The 20,907-nt window shown below is 40.9% G+C and overlaps 1 protein-coding gene across 8 annotated transcripts in view; it reads left to right on the top strand.

Annotated features, from left to right (window-relative positions):
- The window catches only part of AGFG1 (ArfGAP with FG repeats 1), a 161,451-nt gene that overhangs the window by 87,876 nt on the left and 52,668 nt on the right, over nucleotides 1-20,907 (top strand). For 5 of the 8 annotated variants that reach the window (XM_077488516.1, XM_077488510.1, XM_077488518.1 and 2 more), the window contains exons 4-5: nucleotides 852-1,014; nucleotides 17,027-17,240. In XM_077488516.1, coding sequence (XP_077344642.1) covers nucleotides 852-1,014; nucleotides 17,027-17,240 — 377 coding nt within the window. The remainder of the gene's footprint in view (nucleotides 1-851; nucleotides 1,015-17,026; nucleotides 17,241-20,907) is intronic. The other 3 variants (XM_077488511.1, XM_077488515.1, XM_077488512.1) reach the window with 2 other exon arrangements.

Here is a 20,907-nt window from a genome sequence, read left to right as displayed (position 1 = left end):
TTTTTGGCCTCCATTCTTCTATGAAGACCACTTCTGGCCAGTAGGTGGGTCCTACTGGTTTTCATCAGTTCTGCGCTGATTGCACTGCTGGACATCTTTCGATGTTGAATGGAAGAAAGAATGATGTGTCTTTCATCTGCAACATTACGTTTTCTAGGCTGACCGCTGTGTCTTCGGTCCTCAGTGTTGCCCGTTTCCTTGTGCTTCTTCAAAAGAGCTTTAACGGCACATCTTGAAACCCCAGTCTGCTTTAAAATCTTTGACTGGGAGAGACCTTGCAGATTGCAATATAAACTATCTTGTGGCTTTTTCCTGTGCTCAGACTTGCCATGACGTATGACATGAAACGGTCTTCCACAACCTCACCCTGAAGCAGAGTTTAGCTGTTCCTTACCCAGTTTAAAGCGTCCTACACAGCTGTTTGTTTCAATGAATGACTATTTCAACCTACATACAAAATAAATATACACCTTAATCCTAGAAAATCCCTGACTGTGCAAGTTTACTAAGTGTGCAGGTGTAAGAACTGATGCTGGTTTGAGGCCATAGGGTATACACATCAAATATTGATTTAGATTTTTCTTCTGTTTGCTCACTTTGCATTTTGTAAACTAATCAAAAGAAACAATTAAAATATATATTTTTGAAAGCATTCTTGATTTGCAAAAAAACTCTAGGCAGGTGTTAAGAAATGCTGTAGTGTGTATGTATATATGTGTATATATATGTGTATATATATATGTGTATATATATGTATGTGTGTGTGTATATATAAAAATGTGTGTTTTTTATTCTGTACTTACATGTTTTTTGGTTGGGCTGCAGTAATTTTGTCTGTGTTGTTCTTCCAGGTATGTGCCGCCCGAACAAGCGAGAGTAGTGGCTTCTGTTCATGCCTCTATATCTGGGTCCTCGGCGAGTAGTGCTAGTAGTACGCCAGAAGTCAAACCATTGAAAACTCTCTTGGGGGAGACTGCACCGGCTCTACAACTGAACAAGGGCACCCCTAGCCAGGTGACTTATGGGAGTGTGTGGTACTGGTGTTTATGATGTTTATGAGAAAATTATATTCATATATCTAGATATGGGTTATCTACATGGGAATTTTTAGGTGTGTATTTATGAATACTTAACAGCAGAACTTTAGTACCTTTGCTTTTTTTTTTTTTGTCGTTGGTGTTAGTCTGCGCACACACCATCTTTTCAATAATTTGGAAGGAAAAGGCAAATTGTGAGATGTATTACCATCCTCGATTTTCCTGTGTTGTTGCACACTGGTTACTAAAAAGTTAGCTTGTGTGCTTTAAATTAGGAGTATGGCCAGGTCTCTTACTGGAAACCTCATTGAGACATCAGAAAAGTTTTTGGTGCTTTGTGGAAACTCATCTGTGTTTAAGGTAGGTATTCTCTGTGGACACTTAGTGTTGGTACTTATGGACACCTGACACCCATTGCTTAGCTGACTGATACCAATGTCTACCATAGAGAACAGCTGCCCCCACAGTGGATGCATAACATAAACATTGTGCCCAAGAGCAGTAATTACTTGAGTTCTCATTTGCATCTCTGTGTACTTATACTGTAAGTATTAGCCCTCAAAGGAGGGGGTCTGCTTTATAGAGCTGTTTTTCAGTAATTGTTACTTTAGTATTTAGGCCAGTTTGTTAGTAGGAACAGTACTACTTTATGACAGAAGCAATGCTGTACCTGAAAAAATGGTGTTGCGATCACACACATGCGCAGTAGCAGCTTTGGTTATCGGAACCATTTTGTGTTTTCCCATATGCAGTATCATTGGACCAGCAACTTTGACTCTTTTTTAGCTGTGACCGCCTGCGCCAGTGCAGGTTTATTGGCGCCATATTACGGAGTGCCTTGCTGTCTTGTAGTAAATATGTCTGTGATAGCAGGTGTATGTGTGGTAGTATCAATGTTATTGCATACCTAGTGCTATGGCCCATTTTGGGCTATACTGAAGTCAATACTTTCCATGCATTGTTATAAAGCCACTGGCCGGACCATGACTTGATTTCTTAATGCATATACACCTACTAAAGTCAATACTGCACATATACTGTACCACAGCCTGCCCACTGTGCCATTACTAGAAACCCCACTGCCCTCTTTTAAAAGTCCAATTTAAAAATGAATTTATTCATTCTTTCATCCTTCTCTCTTGTCCTTTCAAGGTAAACGTTTTGCGCCAAATGCAACAGCATTATTTTATCTATACCGACCCAAATGATTGAACGTTTTTTTAGCAGCTCAAATTGTACATAAAGTCTTTTTAATACATTACGGGTGCATCAGGTAAAAGGCGTTCAGTGGTTTACAGTTCATTTTGTTCTTGAAGCCTGAATGGAAAATTCTCATCTCCTGCCAGCAGCTGCAGAGCCATGACCCTGCTGTCTGTGGGGAAGCAATGATCTTATTGCAGAGGTACGACAAGTCCAATCTTTAGCACTGCAATCAGAAAAGCTCATGTTCCCCCATATTGGAGATCTCTGGCTCTAACTCAGGGGGTTGGTCAGACCTCTTCAAAGTGATAACTGCCTCCCCACAGAGTATGATTTCCACTGCGCAGCTGCTGGCAAAGGACAGGCTTTTCTACTTAGATTTAGGAAAGAACGCACTCCTGTGGCTACATTTGCTTGAAACAGAAAAAAGGGCAAAAGACAGCCCTAGGTTGGACTTTAGAGGAACATTGGACGGTGATGAATAGAAATGATATTTTATTGATAATTGTGCAAACAGACAGAAGAATAAAGATTTAAAAACAAATAACACACATAAAACATGAATACATGGTGCAGAAATACTGTGTGCACGTATGAGTAACAGTGAGCCCCTGAGCGTCAACGTGTTTCGCTTCATCAGGACACATTCAGGGGTTGGTGGAGGAAACGGGTCTCACTATCTTGTCAAAAAATCGCAGAAGGATGATTTCCCCGCTGGACATCAAACGTCACCATACAGATAAAGGATTATAGTATTCCAATATGTAGGACTAATGGAAAATGACACAAAATGTCACTCCAAACATTTATATTGCCATGATCGTATTAAAAAATAATAGGGGGAGCAAGAAAAAAGGGGAAAGTAAGAGAAGGTTGGGGGGAGGGTTGATATGGACACAACCATAGACTGCATTTAATCCAAAGTGCCTGTGATATATATATATATATTAGCCAGATATCCTTATACGAAGTACGAGACAGCCCGCCCTGCAATCAGCAGGTATCAATGAGAATACAAGAAGTCCAATGGCCGCTCAGATCAGCCATGGTTAAGAAGTCCAATATGCACCACGTGTTTGTAACACTTTATTCTTCGACTCTGTTTGCACAATGAATTTCTATTAATAAAATGTCATTGTTGTTCATTATCATCCAATGTGCCTGTAAAGTCCGACCTAGGGCTGTCTTTTGCCCTTTTTCTGCTTTTCTACTTAGGTTGTAGCTGTTCTTTTATAGAAAGCAACCTGTAAGATTTTGTTTTGATGCCCCCACAATGCATAAAGCTGACTCGTTTAAACTGAAAGTTCAATTGCCGTTTAAAAAATAAAAATTCCTCCAATCCTAGGCCAACTGCTAGTCATTTTTTTAAATCATTTCTCCTCTTTGTTTTTCTACCTTTTTTTAGATTCCCTTTTTCACTTCAGGCACATTTTTTAATGGGGAAGGAGTGGTGAATAAATACTTCCCCTTGTTTTTCCTGCCAGCTATTCACTCCATTCTGTAGTGCATGACCTCTTGTTCTAGCAGTGACTTTTCTTAAATACTCTCCCTTAACAATTCCCTAGAGGCCACACTTTCCTGGAAATGGCTTGTTCTTCTAATAGTAATAGTTTTCTTATTCACATGACTCTTTGCTAAAGCTAACGTCACTATAAAGTGTTCCCTAAAGTACCGCTGTAGCAAGCTTCACAAATAATGACTGTTGTTTTCCACTGGTCTGCTGGAAAACAAGTGTGATCCCTAAGGGAAGAGATACACAGCCGTGAATTATATATGCTGCTTAGCCTCACATTGCTAGGATTCTGATTGCATCACATCATAACCATAAACCTGAAATGTAGGGATAAGAATCTTTCAGCTAGTAGTTTCCATAGGTGAGTTAAATTCTCCTAGATTTCATTGATGTTTTATATTTAGGTTACAGAAATCTGATCCATTTCCACTAAGTGGAAATATGCAGGTTCCCATATACTTCGGGGCTCTGCAGTGTGGTTACACATGATATTTTACACATTTTATAGTAAATAGAATACTGTAACTGGTCAATACACATTTTATATTGGACTCATTCATACCAAATTTTAAAACTGTTCTTTTTAGTAAACTAATAAGCATACTCCAGAAGGACAACCTTTACGGTGCTTCAAAGCTTTTCATAGGCCTTTAAAGGCCAACGCCAGGCAGGAATAAAACATTTATATTGTATGGCCAATATTGTATGCTTATGTTTGGTGCCTTTTACTAAAGCACGTTTCTAATATACACAACACTCCCAAAGTGAAATTTATCCCATCACTTAGTGTCATAGCCTGTTCCGGGGATAGTTCACACTTTTGCAGTCATTCACTGCATTGGGACCAGTCCCTGCACTGCCCCTGTGTGAAACTCCATGTAAACACACAGGTGGCGACTATATTAAAATGTCAATCTACCCCACCTGCTCTGCTCCTGCCCCACTTCCTGTTTGTCACTAGAGCTTCTTCTGTGCCTTTTGATGTGCTGCTGTGGCCACATTAGAAACTACAGCAAAGCAGTACGCCACTCTGTTCATGACTCTTTGTGCGATACACAAAAACAGATGTCAGGAATCCTTGGACGTGTAGTCCAATAACACAGGGGAACAGGATGTTTCCACACAGAACCTCCTCCAGGCATCAGATTAGAGCTTAGAAAGTGGCTCTATTATGGTGACATTTCAACTCCCACATCCCATACTATACCTTGTAACTGTCATTTTACTCAGTCTTGTCCATATTAGATGTACTATATGCATTTTATATTTGAACAAACTTCTTCAAGACTTGATCCTTCCCAGAAATGTTACATGGCCTGGTAAGAGTGTAGGGCTTGTATCACCCAAAGTCATTCCAAACAGAGATATCTTCATGCTTTATAGTAAATTGGTTAATCAGCAAGAAGTATCTCATACTGTGAGATGTAGCTGCATCATTATCTAAAACCAGTGACATATGGGAGATACAAAGGAACATTTCCACCTGTACGAATCATTAGTTATAGAGTCCCAAGTATTCTCCGGCAATAAAGTAGTGCTTCTTTGTTTCGGTGTCTCTTCCATGAGACATTATGTCCTCTAGTTGTATGAAATGCTATTTATTTTTAAAATGTATTTCAGGCACTTAAACAGCGCCATCAATTTATGCAGTGCTTTACATATATATATATTGTACATTCACATCAGTCCCTGCCCTCAAGAAGCTTATGTCCCTAAATCATATTCATACATACGCATACTAGGGCCAATTAAAATGCGATAAACCTACCTTCATGTCTTTGGAGTGTGGGAGGAAACCCACTCAACCACAGGGAAAACATGCAAACTATAGTCAGGTAGTGTTGTTGTTGGGATTTGAACCATCAGCCCTAGTGCTGCTAGGCAAACATGCTAACCACTTAAACACTGTGCTGTTCTATGGTCTACAGAGAGCCAGGAGATTCCTACATTAGAAGATTTTTTGGGGGTAGTGCATTTGCAGCACAGTGACCACACATTGAGCAGCACGTGTACAGTTATGAAAAGCTTTGTCTGAATAGGTGCCATTGTGTTTTGAAATCCCACTGTATTACTGCACAGATCTGGAAGAAATACACAAAGATACACCAAGATTCAAGGAAGAATAAACAGGACTCCTGTGTTTAGATGATATTTATTTATCCTTCAGTTCAGCTTTAAACCTTGCTTGTAAGATATACAGTAATGAAGTAAACGGAGTACCATCATGTATGTTTGTGCGCATGTTACTTATTTTGTTCGTAGCCTATACTGACATGATTTTTAACATATGCTATAGGTATTCAGGGAGAGAAAATGTCTAACGTGTATTAAAGATGTAGTTGGGCAGTGTGCCCTGCATGGGGGTGACGCTATATTTATTAGATCATTCCTGTAAAGGTGTGTCTGCAATTTATGATGCAAAACAAAAGAAAATATCTTTATCCTCCTATGAGCACAATGGCTTGGAAATGTTTATAGCAGCTTTTGTTTTTGTGTGCATATCAAATAGTTCTCATCATCATTTTTTGCCATGTGTGCACAAAATAAATCCTTTTTCAAAATCCATTAGTCACAGTATCCCTTTTCATTCAGAGAGAGCTAGGCAGCTGCAATCTTAAAACAAGCATGGCACACCAGCCTACTTCATTATCCTCAAAAGATCTTTTATAAGAAGTATCAAGAAATATACTCCCAAACAAACATACATGAAACATGTCATAACAGATCAACTTCAAGTCCTCAACATGTCACATTGAGGGACAATCTGGGTCCAACAGGCTATTGAATTTTGATGGCTCTGCCCTCTTCCTCAGAGCCCCACGACTTTGAAGCTGATCTGTTATGACAAGTTTTGATGTATCTGTTGGTATTTGAGTATATTTCCGATCAATACTTTTTATAAATAAAAGATGTTTTGAGAATAATGCACTAAGCTGGTGCACCCTCTGTCTTGTTTTATGATTGCAGTGTGACCAGACTTCCCCAGTCTTGAGAGGGCAGCAAAGCATGGCATGTCCGTGAAAACCAGGATACGAATACAGATAGAAGAGTTTATTGCCTGTGGGAACTCTCAAGTGCTGGAGAGTGTGCATTTGTTTGTAAGCTTAGAGATGGGCAGCTACAGTGGATATGAAAAGTCTACACACCCCTGTTAAAATGTAAGGATTCTGTGATGTGAAAAAATGAGACAAAGATAAATCATTTCAGAACTTTTTCCACCTTAATGTGACCTATAAACTGTACAACTCAATTGAAAAACAAACTGAAATCTTTTAGGGTGGGGAAGTAAAACTAAAATAATGTGGTTGCATAAGTGTGCACACTCTTTTATAACTGGGGATGTAGCTGTCTTCAGAATTAAGCAATTACATTCAAACTCATGTTAAATAGGAATTAGTACACACCTGCCATCATTTAAAGTGCCTCTGATTAACCTCAACTAAAGTTCAGCTGTTCTAGTAGGTCTTTCCTGACATTTTCTTAGTCGCATCCTACAGCAAAAGCCATGGTCCGCAGAGAGCTTCCAAAGCATCAGAGGGATCTCATTGTTAAAAGGTATCAGTCAGGAGAAGGGTACAAAAGAATTTTCAAGGCATTACAATTCAACACAGTTGATCGTCATCAAATGGACAAAATATGGCACAACAGTGAGATTACCAAGAACGGACGTCCCTCAAATTGATGAAGACCAGAAGAAAACTGGTAAGGTAGGCTGCCAATAGGCCTACAGAAAACATTAAAGGAGCTGCAGGAATATCTGGCAAGTACAAATTGTGTGGTACTTGGGAAAAGAATCTCTCGTATTCTTCATATGTCTGGGCTGTGGGATAGTGGCAAGACCAAGAAAAACATCTAAGCCCAGCTAAATTTTGCAAAAACACATCTGAAATCTTCTAAAAGCATGTGGGAAAATGTGTTATGGTCTGATGAAACCAAGGTTGAACTTGTTTGGTGCAAAAACACTGCACATCACCAAAAGAACACCATACCCATAGTGAAGCATGGTGGTGGCAGCTTTGGTGCTGTTTTTCTTCAATTGGAACAGAGGCTTTAGTCAAGGTAGAGGGAATTATGAACCATTCCAAATAGCAGTCAGTATTGGCACAAAACCTTCAAGCTTCTTCTAGAAAGCTGAACATGAAGAGGAACTTCATCTTTCCGCATGACAACCATCAGTTTCCTCACGCATCACTAACAGACAATTCTGTATGAATGTCACACCACTTCCTCAAACTCAACTAGTCCAAAACTGGACTTATAATATTTCCTTCCCCACGTGCCTCTTCCCCTGACTTATCTGTCAAGAGCAACGGCACAACCATCCACCCATCCCCACATGTCGGCATGCTAGGTGTTATCTTGGACTCTGAACTCTTCTTTCGGCCCCACATCCAATCACTTTCCAAAGCTTGCCACCTCAACCCCCACTACATCTCTAAACTACGTCGGTTTCTAACCAATGAAACCACAAAGCTCCTGATTCACTCCCTGGTCATCTCTCGCCTTGAGTACTGCAACTCCCTCCTCATTGGCTTACCTTTAAATATACTACCCCCCTTCAGTCCATCATGAATGATGCTGCCAGACTCATCCACCTTACAAACCGCACAGTCTCTGCTACCTCTCTCTGCCAATCCCTCCATTGGCTGACACTTGCCCAACAAATTTAATTCAAAATACTAACAAGTTACAAAGCCATCCACAACTCTGCCCCCAACTACATCACTAGCCTAGTCTCAAAATACCAACCTAATCGACCTGTTTGTTCCTCCTAAGACTTCCTGCTCTCTATCTCCCTCATCACCTTCTCCCATATCCGCCTCCAGGACTTCTCCTGGGCCTCATTAGCTCATCCCCCGCAGCCATTACTCCCTCTTAGATTGTAAGCTCTAACAAGCAGGGCTCTCTGATTTCCCCCCTGTATCGAATTGTATTGCATTGTAATTGTGCTGTCTGCCCTAATGTTGTAAAGAGCTGCTAAAACTGTCGGCGCTTTGTAAATCCTGTATAATAACGACCCAAAGCATACATCCAATTCAACAAAGGAATGGCTGCACCAGAAGATTTAAGTTTTAGAAAGGCGCAGCCAAAGCCCAGACCCGAATCCAATTGAAAATCTGTGCACAGGAGATGCCCTCGCAGTCTGCCAGATTTGGAGTTTGCAAAGAGTGGCAAATATTGCCAAGTCAAGATGTGCAATGCTGATAGTCTTTTTGGGTATGAGTCTGAGTGCTGTAATAAAATCAAAAGGTGCTTCAACAAAGTATTTTAAGGGTGTGCACATTTATGCAACCATATTATTTTCGTTTTTTTTTTACTTCCCTCCACATAAAAGATTTCAGTTTGTTCAACTGAGTTGTACAGTTTATAGGTCACAAAGGTGGAAAAAGTTCTGAAATTATTATTATTATTATTTTTTTTTTTTACATTACAGAAACTTGACATTTTAACGGTGGTGTTTAGACTTTTTATATCCATTGTATCAAGACTTGATGTGGTATGACATAGGGGAGATTTACAATAACTGGAGGGTGCAGAATCTGGAGAAGCTCTGCATGGTTGCCAATCAGCTTCTAATGTTAGCTTGTTCAATTAAGCTTTGACAAAAAAAGTAAGCTGATTGCTTTCCATGCAGAACAGCGCCAGATATTGCTCTCTCCATTTTAAGTACATGTACAAATACTGACATTTTTGCCCTTGGGACTTTGAATGAGGTATCACACTGATATAGATTAAATAAAAAACAGATTTATTGGTTTACACAACATCTACAGTAGCCACAAACAGATGTCGGGTATATGAACAGATTCATAATGTTGTACACAAAGTATTGCAGTAAAATACGATTTTCCATAACAGGTCCAAAATAAGTACAAGAATGCATCCTAGTGACCGATGCGTTGCATCAACCCTCAGGGGTTGATGCAAACTTGATATCTATAGGGCAAAAACTGTATAAGTATAAAGGAGAAGGTAAATTAATTGTATTGGGTCAAAATGTTAAAGGACAGCCATACTGTGCCCATACTTACAAAATTGTTATGCCGCGTACACACGGTCGGAGAATCTGTCGGAATGTTTCTTATCGGACCGTGTCGTCAGATAATCCGACTGTGTGTGGTATGCATCGGACTGATTCCGTCCGAATCTCCGTCGGACCCAATTTTCCAACATGTTGGAAATTTTTCCCGACCAACTGGGCCGGTCGGACGTAATCCGATCATGGGTAGAGAATTTTGATCGGACCAAGTGCCACGCATGCTCAGATCAAATTCCTACATCAAAGCTATTGGCTACTAGCCTGAATCTAGTCCCATCGTAACGAAATTACATCATCACGTTCTGAAAGATCGGATTTTTCGACAATTTAGTCCGACCGTGTGTATGCAACCGTTTCGGACACAATCCGTCAGACTAAATCTGACGGACAAAATCCGACGGATTTGGTTGGCAGAATCTCCGACCATGTGTACAGGGGCTTAGAGGGAATACACACGCTCATATTCAGCGGACTAGCACTGAAAATATCTGTCCTGGGAGCTGTGGGTGTAAGATCCAAAAAGGCCTGGTAGGCCAAACGGGGAGTACTTGGGCCCAAACCAACATGTACTCCATGATGATGACTAGAAGCCATACCAGAAAATAAACCTCACTACCACAACGTATAACTTTAGTGTCCGACTGAAAGCAATGAATATAATGCTGAACAAAAAGTGCAAGTGTGTGTCGATATCACTGAAGGTGAATTATATGTTAAATGCTCAGAAACCAGGGAGAAAGTGAAAAATGAACGAGTGGCAAGGGTCCCATACACCCACAGCTCCTGGGATAAACATTTTCAGCACTAGTCCACTGAATATGAGCATGTGTATTCCCTCTAACAGTTTACTGGCACAATATGGCGGTCCTGTTAGACCCCTTTCACACCACACCGCTGATGGCGTCGGCCGTAAAACGCCGCTATTTTTAGCTGCGTTTTACCGCCGGATTTGCGGCGCATTTCGGCCGCTAGCGGGGCGCTTTTACCCCCCGCTAGTGGCCGCGAAATGGTTAAAACCGCCGGCAATACAGCGCTGCCCCATTGATTTCAATGGGGAGCAGCGGTGGAGGAGCAGTAAACACACCGCTCCTTCACCGCTCCAAAGAAGCTGCTGGCAGGACTTTTTTCTGACGTCCTGCCAGCGCACCGCTGTAGTGTGAAAGCCCTCGGGGCTTTCACACTACACACAATGGTGCAGCTTCTTTAGGGCGGATTGCAGGCGCTATTTCTAACGCTATAGCACCTGCAAAACGCCCTGGTGTGAAAGGGGTCTTAATGTTTTGACCCTTTACAATTCATTTACCTTCTCCATTATTACTTTCACAGTTTTGGAGGAAGTGAACTTGTTCACGAAACGCTTCAGTCTCTAGGATGCATTTTCATACTTATTTTGGACCTGTGTTATAGAAAATATGTATTTTACTGCCATTCTATGTGTACAACATTACAAATCTGTTCATATACCTGACATCAGTTTGTGGCTACTGTAGATCTTGTGTGAGCCAATAAATCAGTTTTTCTTTATTTAATCAATATCAGTATCACACCACATTCAAAGTCCCAAAGGCAAACATTTCTGTATTTGTATGTTCAATAGGGATGGTGGTGCACTACACGATACACCAGGTCACACTTTATTGTTGTTTTTTGTAAATAAACCCCTATGTGTCAGCATACACTGCCTGTCATTAGACTACTCTTTTATTTATTTAGTTGTGCCAGAGGTGCTGTGTTTTGCTGGAGCACCAGATTTCAGTTAGTATTTTGCTTTCTAATTGTTTGTGAATTACAGAAGATGTGACACAACAGTTTAGATCCTAACCCTTAGATGAGGCTCTCTGGATTTGTAATGAGATTTATATAGAGCCAGTTAGGGATGCACCGATATTGAAATTTTCACAAGTACTGGTGAAAATGCTCCCAATACTAAAACCAATACTTTGCAGTGCGAGTTGTGTTCATACAAACTGTGTGCAAATCACACTGCAAAGCATTGCATGCTATGTGAAGAGGAATGCAGTGCGATTATTGTCCGTATCATATGCAATTTCCCCCACCGATCCGATGTATGTGAACCCAGTAAAGAAAGCGAAGCTCCATGTAGTGCAGCAATAGGCAGTTTACTAAAATGTTATAACCACTCACAAAGTAAATATCTAGTCAAATCCATATCTGCAGTGTCCCTGTCCTGCCAATGATGGTAAACCACCATGTCCGACGGTCCGCCCCAAAGCTAACATCACTTCCACCCTGTACTCTTTTTCAACTTTTTCAGCCCTGTGAGCACCTCCAGCGGCTATGGTTTGCCATCATCGGCTGGACGGGGGCACTGCAGATGTGGATTTGACTAGATATTTACTTTGTGAGTTTTTATAACATTTTAATAAACTGCCTATTGCTGCACTACACAGCAGTTCACTTTCTCTACTGGGTTTATACACACTGGAGCGATGGGGGAAATCACATATGATTCGGACAGGAATCGCAATTCGTTCTTGCTCAAATCGCTTAGGATTCTTTACAGTGCAATTTGCGCCAATTCCTTTTGTATGGATGCAAATCGCTCCACAAAGTGTCAGTACTCGGTATTGGCGAGTACTTGACCGAAAGTATCGGTACTTGTACTTGACGATAAAAATAAAGGTATCAGTGCATCTCTAGAACCAGTGTGTTCTGGCTCACTCTTGTAGCATATGCAGCAATCCATCTCATTCCATAGACAGGAGTGACCCTGGTCCAAGTACATCTGTACTCCTTTCAACCCAACTCAGGTGCCAGCTTGCCTCTAACCCGAGTTAATATAATTCAAAGAATGTCATGGCTGGACATCAAGCAACAATCTCCATAAACATTAAACATTGTTCCAAACTAGAGGCTCTGTTTGCCTTGGAATAATCAGAGTAGTAGAAAACCAGGAATAGCATACTTTATGAAGAATGTTTAGTGGAGCTCCCAGCTTAGTGTGGCTGTTGTTCTTTGGATCAGTTTACTTTAGTTTTTGTTCCAGTGGATTTTACAAGCTAGTGTACCTGAAGAGCTCATATGAACTCTTAGATTGTAGTGCCATTGTTGGTAGTTCTGTAAAGCAGTATGTCCCGAGCATCTAAGGGAAATGAAAGAACATAGGGAGAACAATCTGAAGTATGTAGTGCACCTGACTGGAATTGAATGTAAAGCTCTACTACTGCAAGGCACTGGTGATTCTCTATGGGTGAAATCTCCAACTAAATGTTTTCTGTGTTAAAGTGGATGTGAACCCAAAAATTCTAAACTACAATGAACACACTACCTTAATCTGCAAAGCACGACAATTATTCTGTCCCCTGTCTGGCAGGGAAATGAGCAGGCACACTTCTGCAATACTCCTCCGTTTCCCAAAGTGAAAAAATCCGTCACCCATAAAAAGGTGTCACCATAACCCCTCTCCTGTTATTGACCGCCTAAACAATTAGACTCATGCATGAAGTGGCCGTGTCTCCTGCCACTGCATTCACAGATCTTCTGCCCCTAGATTGGCTTTTCTGCATCTTTAACTCTTACATGGGCGACTATGGGCCAAGACAGCTGGTTGGAGGAAAGGCGCACACTCCCTTTCCACATGGTTAGAGACTTTCAGAGCTGTTCGTTGAGTAGTTCAGCACCCTGATAATGTATTTATAGCACCCTCTCCAACACAAAACTCAGGCTGCTTTTATCTCAGTTGAGACGACACTTTGCTACAATGTAGTAAGTGTACAGCTTGTATAAGAGTGTAAGTGGCAGTTCACACTACAGCAACTTGGGATCCGGCTTGTCAGACCTCAAGTTGCCCCAAGTCGCTGGACATAAGACATTCCATTGAAGTGAATGAGAGCCGTCTTAATGTACACTACTGGAGTTGCTCCAACTTCAGAAAAGGTTCCTGTACTAGTTCAAGGCGACTTCTAGGCAACTTGTACCCATAGATTTCAATGGAAGTTGCCTCCGAGTCGGATCTCCATCTATATTGAAGCGACTTTACAGGAAAAAGAAAATAATTTACCCAGGTACTTCCCACGTTTACCCAGGCAACCCCCTCCCTCCCACAAAGCTGATTATTCTGTGATTGGCCACAGCCAAAGTCGCCTGTCCTGGAGACAACTTTAAGTCGCATTGTAAGTTGCGCAAAGCCGCGCTGAAGTCGCCTGCAAGTTGTCTTGCAAAGTTGTGCTGTAAGTCGGGTTGCCCTTGTGTGAACCGAGCCTAAATTTGCTGTTTCCTCAAAATAACTCAAAACACAGCCATTAATGTCTAAACCGCTGGAAACAAAAGTGAGTACACTCCTAAGTAAAAATGTCCAAATTGGGCCCAATTAGCCATTTTACCTCACCGGTGTCATGTGGCTCGTTAGTGTTACAAGGTTTCAGGTGTGAATGGGGAGAAGGTGTGTTAAATTTCACTCACTCTCTCATACTGGTCAATGGAAGTTCAACATGGCACCTCATGGCAAAAAACTCCAAGGATCTGAAAAAAAAAAAATAATTGTTCTACATAAAGATGGCCTAAGCTATAAGAAGGTTGCTAAGACCCTGAAACTGAGCTGCAGCAAGGTGGCCAAGACCATACAGCAGTTTAACAGGACCGGTTCCATTCAAAACAGGCCTCGCCATGGTCGACCAAAGTTGAGTGCACGTGCTCAGCGTCCTATCCAGAGGTTGTCTTAGGGAAATAGACGTACGAGTGCTGCAAGCATTGCTGCAGAGGCTGAAGGGGTGTGGGGGTCAGCCTGTCAGTGCTCAGACCATACGCCACACACTGCATTAAATTGGTCTGCATGGCTGTCGCCTCAGAAGGAAGCCTCTTCTAAAGATGATGCACAAGAAAGCCCGCAAACAGTTTGCTGAAGACAAGCAGACTAAGGACATGGATTACTGGAACCAATGTCCTGTGATCTGATGAGACCAAGCTAAACTTATTTGGTTCAGATGGTGTCAAGCGTGTGTGGCAGCAACCAGGTGAGGAGTACAAAGACAAGTGTGTCTTGCCTACAGTCAAGCATGGTGGTGGGAGTGTCATGGTCTGGGGCTGCATGAGTGCTGCCGGCACTATGGAGCTACAGTTGATTGAGGGAACCATGAATGCCAACATGTGCTGTGACATACTGAAGCAGAGCATGATCCTCTCCCTTCGAAGACTGGGCTGCAGAGCAGTATTCCAACATAACGACCCCAGCCACCTCCAAGATGACCACTGCCTTGCAAAAGAAGCTGAGGGTAAAGGTAATGGACTGGCCAAGCATGTCTCCAGACCTAAACTCCATTGAACATCTGTGGGGCATCCTCAAACGGAAGGTGGAAGAGCGCAAGGTCTCTAACATCCACCAACTCCGTGATGTCGTCATGGAGGAGTGGAAGAGAACTCCGGTGGAAACGTGAAGCTCTGGTGAACTCCACACCCAAGAGGGTTAAGGCAGTGCTAGAAAATAATGGTGGCCACATAAAATATTACACTTTGGGCACAACGTGGATATTTTCACTTGGACCCCTTTCACACTGGGGCCGTCCACGTGTTTACAGTTAAGCCCCGCTTGTTTTAGCCAATTGCGGGGCGCTATTAACTCCAAAGGAGGAGGGTAAAAACACCTGTGTTGCGCCACTTCCGAAACATTTTTCAGGCGCTTCGGAAGTACTATCCTTTCATTCCAATAGGCAGGGGTGTTTTGGGAGCGCTGTATACAGCGCTCCCTGCCTCAAAGATGCTGCTTGCAGGATTTTTTTCCAATGTCCCGCAAGGTCTTCGGCCAAGTGTGAAAGCACTCAGGCTTTCACACTCCGGCGGCATGGGATGCCGTTTTTAGGTGCTATTTATAGCACTAAAATGCCTGAAAACTGTCTCAGTGTGAAAGAGGTTTTAGGGATGTACTCACTCTTGTTGCCAGCGGTTTAGACATTAACCTGTTCCCGTCCAGCTCACGCCGATGTACGTCGGCAGAATGGCACAGGCAGGCATATTGGCGTACAGGTACGTCCAATCTTCAATGCGCGCCGGTCGCGACCCCCGTGAGTCCGTTCGCGGGTCCCACGGCGATCGCCGCGGGCATACCCGTGATCATCTCACGGGACGGCTGAATGGAGGAAATGCTGTATAAACAGCATTTCCCCATTCTGCCTAGCAACTAGTAACACTGATCTCTGCTCCATGTGATTGGAGTAGAGATCAGTGTTCACTAAATGAAGGCCCAACTCCCCACAGTTAGTAACACGCCCCTAGGAACACTTAACCCCTACACTGCCACCCACTGGATAACCCCTTCACTGCCAGTGTAATTTACACAGGAATCACTGCATTTATATAGCAGCGATTACTGTATGAATGACAATGGTCCCAAAAATGTGTCAAAAATGTCCGATGTGTCCGCCGCAATGTCGCAGTCACTATAAAAATCGCTGATCGCCGCCATTACTAGTAAAAAAAAAAAAAAAAAATTATTAATTAAAATGCCATAAAACTATCCCTATTTTGTAAACGCTATAACTTTTGCGCAAACCAATCAATAATCGCTTATTGCGATTTTTTTTATTGATATTTTTTTTTTTTTTTTTTTTACCAAAAATATGTAGAAGAATACGTATCGGCCTAAACTGAGGGAAAAAGTTTTTTTTTTTATATATATTTTTGGGGGATATTTATTATAACAAAATTTCAAATTATTTCAAAATTGTTGCTCTATTTTTGTTTATAGGGCAAAAAATAAAAACCGTGGGGGCGATCAAATACCACCAAAAGAAAGCTCTATTTGTGGGGAAAAAAAGGACATAAATTTTGTTTGGGAGCCGCGTCGCACGACCGTGCAATTGTTAGTTAAAGCGACGCAGTGCCGAATCGCAAAAAGTGGTCTGGTTTTTGACCAGCAAAATGGTTCGGTCTGTAAGTGGTTAATGGCTGTTGAGTTATTTTGAGGGGACAGCAAATTGACAGCGTTATACAAGCTGTACACTCGCTACTTTATATTGTAGCAAAATGTCATTTCTTCAGTGTTGTCACATGAAAAGGTATAATAAAATATGTACAAAAATGTGAGGGGTGGAACGTGCTTTTGTGAGATACTGTATGTGCCCAACTCAAAGTTCATGAATCGGGTTTACATCCACTTTTAAGGCAGTTTGCTAAAGCACTACTTATCTGTCAGAGTTTCAGTGGAGCTTTGTAGTTCCCTCTGATGTGTCTCCAGTAAGAATACGGCTTAAATGTTTAAATGCATTTCTGTTCCGCTAATAGAGGTCTCGTTTTCAGTCTCCTGTTGTGGCTCGTAATCAGGTGCCCCAGCAACAGCAGCAGCATCTTCATCCTCATCATCCTCATCATCACCATCATCAAGAGAAGAAGTTTGACCTTCTGAGTGACCTTGGAGGAGACATCTTCGCTACGCTTCCACCTCAGCCAGTTTCCACTGCAAACTTTGCCAATTTTGCGAACTTCAACAGTCACACAGGTATGTGGCACAATTGATTCTTTTTTGGAGAATATGAATTACCAATGTTACTATTGGTCAAGGAATGTTTACTATGCACTGATTTATTATAGTATCTGGACCATTTAATTTTGGCACATGTTTTTTAGTATCTGTCAGTAATATGACCCTTTTTTAAATTAAGGCTTTTATCACATTACATTTTCTACAGTTTTTATGCCGAGTATTTTGCCCTGATTTTATTTGTCTGACATCACCTCAATGGGTTTAGGGTTAGTGTTACGGGGTTAGGTTTAGTGTTTGGTTTGTCAGAATAATAGAGGTAAAGAGTCTGAGAGGCTACCTTTTTAAGTAAGAATTATAGTTATCACTCCTAGAAGAGCACTGCAAAAAATGTACCAAAATTACTGGCACTAAAATTTCTACAAAAAAACATAATTTTAAAGAAGCTGGAAATGGTCATATTGTATTCTTGTTTTTTTTAAAATTCCTATAGCAAAGTCTGACCAGGCTTACATTGCTGAACTTGTTTTTTTTTAATTGTATTTGCGGACTCCTGGCTTTGATACAGACTAGCATTAGCTTTTATATTAAGGAAGGGATCTGGGTGCTCTAAATTCTCCCATTTCTCCTGGAAGCCTTGGACCACCAAACCTGTTTCCGGGTGGCCGGCGGTTGGCACGGTGCCTAATCTCGCCTCCTTTGCTCTGAGCATTTCTGGGTTTACAGCTGTCAGATGACAGCTAGCGGCTGCTGTGATTGGTGCTGATCAGAGACTTTCTGTGTCCTCTGTCAGCTCAGAATTATTGCAGATGAGATACATAATTCTAATACAGAGAACATGTTACTGCACAATATTATTATTATACTCTTATAGCAAAAAGTGAAGTTCAAAAATAAAATTGAATAAAATCCGTAAGAAAAGAAATAATGTTAGAGCTCCAGTGCACATGTGTAAAAAAATATACACACCTACTTACACTTGAGTAAAGAAATAAAAAGTTACATAACACATACTTGGGTATCACCATGTATGTAGAAGTGAGAGAAATAATTCTAGGACCATTGTTTTATGGTTAATGATACTAAACACATACTGTTTATTTTCCCTTCTATTTCTGTATGTTGATGATGGCACTGTAATTATTTTAATAAAAGGAAAAAAAATCATCTAAGTACCTTTTTCCTAATCAATATACCGCTGTCACATGACCCAGCTCTTTCCCAGCCTGTCTGCAGGCAAAAATAAGTAGGAGGAATTTCTAGTCCTCTTCTAATGGTCACACGTTCAAAATAAAAAAAATCTGCCCTTGGAATACAGAATAAAAATCAATAAACTGTCTTAAATTGAGATTTATATATATATAAATTTTGTGGGAATAACATGGTGTTGGGTGGATTTCTGCCAGTCACAGGCTGTTTCATGCCCCTCCAGCCTGTGTCTTAGAATAAGAGGGAGGTGAAGCCTCCATTAATTTACATGTAATATGCCGCCCCCATTGTGTTTTCCTGGTTAGTAGGGAAGGGAGAAAGGGGGCTGTCATTTACGATTATGTAGTCACCCACATGTGACTCTATAGTCACATGGGCTGCTCCGATGTGATGGGGAGGAAATTTTTGGTGTAGAAACTCACGCATGTGCAGAGGTTGCCACTGCAGCTTCAAAATCCCTAGCTGAGTTGGAGACATGGACAGAAGGGGGAGATGGAGAACAGCAAGATTAACCAGGTTTTTTTTGCAGAACACAGAAAACAAATCTCATAGTGACTGAGTATGATCAGCTTGTAATGCACCATTTATTGTTAGTTTTTTATGATGTGGTTTTAGTGACAGTTTAACTCTAAACCAAAGAGCTGTAAATATTTTTAATGCATTGCCTATGGCCAGTATAGGGTATCCTAGTTTGTCACCATTTCAGTTTTTAGATTAGATTTTTTTTTTTTTTTACAATCTCCTTTTTTTTATATTTTGAACAAAAAAAGGGGTTTTGCTTTGTGTGCATTACATTGAATTTTATTGCATTTTTTTTCCTGAAAATATAGGTTTGATAATCAGTTGTGCAATTTTCTTACTACATTTTGCAACTATTAACTGTTAATTTTACAGGCCTCCTGCTTGTCAAAAATGGTTTAAGATTTTTAAGGTTTCTTAAGGCCAAAAGTGCACATGTGGGCAAAAAAATGAAAATCGCTCAAGCTACAAAAAAGTTAGAGGTTTAGTGTAATTGAATTTCTTTGGATATTTTATCTATGGCAATTTGTCAGTTTGGATGACCTTTTATAAATGTGGCATTCCTTATTTCGGTTGAATTTGTACTCTTTATTTTTTTTTAAGCAAAACTCAAGTCATATAGTTATATACACAAATATATATAAATAAGGTAGAAGAAATAGCAGAAATGTGAGGAGTAGTTTATTCTTTAGCTGTGGTATCAATGGATATTTTCATTTTTGTATTTATAGGTTCAATTTTATAGGCAGGTTTTGTTTTCAGACCAGGAGCGATGCTAAAATACTGTAACACTATTTATTGACCTCTGTAAATCACACACCACTTCGAAGTAATTTAGCTGTAGTTCTAAGGCATAACGTCTAGTTTTTCATTTGGGTAAAGAAAAGGTTTAATAATGTAAGGAATTGCTGCATAATTCAGGATATCTGAAGCAGCGGTGTCAGGTCCTTGTCTGGTTGTTGGCTAGTTGCTAGCGAGAATAAGAAGTTGGTGTTTTTTATTTTTTTTTTATTTCATGTGATTTCTCAGTCTGTTTTCTTGAATGTATGTTAAAAGTGGTTGTAAACCCTTACAGACCACTTTGACCTACAGGTAAGCCTAGATTAAGGCTTACCTGTAGGTCCAAGAAATATCTCCTAAACCTACACGGTTTAGGAGATATTTGTCGAAAGACAGGCACCGATGTCTTCGGCGCGCAGGCACACTGAGCGCGCCGCTGTCAACGGCGATATGCCGCAAATGACTGCTCCCGTGCGCATGCACGGGAGTGACGTCATCGAGGCAAGGCCGAATGACAGCGGCGGAGCAGCGAGACCCACCGAGAAGATGGCTGCGCCGGACTACAGGGGACAGCGGTGACATTGCTGGCTCCTGTGTCAGGTAAGTGACACATAATGGACTACTGTGCGATGCATAGTAGTCCATTATGCTTTATCTTTGCAGGGAAAGAAAAGAAGTAAACTCATCAGAGTTTACTTCCTCTTGAATGTTAAAGCAGGGGTTCACACACAAAAATGGAACCTTCGCTTTTTGGAAGTTTCTGCTGATTTAGCATCAACCACTTAGGGACCTGCGTCGCTTTAACTGACAATTGCATGGTCGTGCAATGTTGTACCAAAACAAAATTTACATCCTTTTTTCCACAAATAGTTTTCTTTTAATGGTATTTGACTACCTCTGTGGGTTTTTTTTTTTTTTTTGCACTACAAACTAAAAGACTGAAAATTTTGAAAATTGAAACATTTTTTACTTTTTGCTATATCGCCCCAAAAAAATAAAAACAAATTCACCAGTTTAGGCCGATATTTATTCTTCTACATATTTTTGGTAAAAAAAATCGCAATAAGTTTATATCGATTGGTTTGCGCAAAAGTTATGGTGTCTATAAAATAAGGAATAGATTTATTGCATTTTTATTTTTTTACTAGTAATGGTGATCAGCAGGACTGCGACATTC

This window comes from Lithobates pipiens, unplaced genomic scaffold (assembly GCF_037356315.1).
Source record: "Lithobates pipiens isolate NorthernLeopardFrog02 unplaced genomic scaffold, aLitPip1_a1.2 Scaffold_18, whole genome shotgun sequence".
Taxonomy (NCBI): Eukaryota; Metazoa; Chordata; class Amphibia; order Anura; family Ranidae; genus Lithobates; species Lithobates pipiens.
Note: the sequence above shows the minus strand (reverse complement) of the source record. Positions and strands in the feature narration are given on the sequence as shown.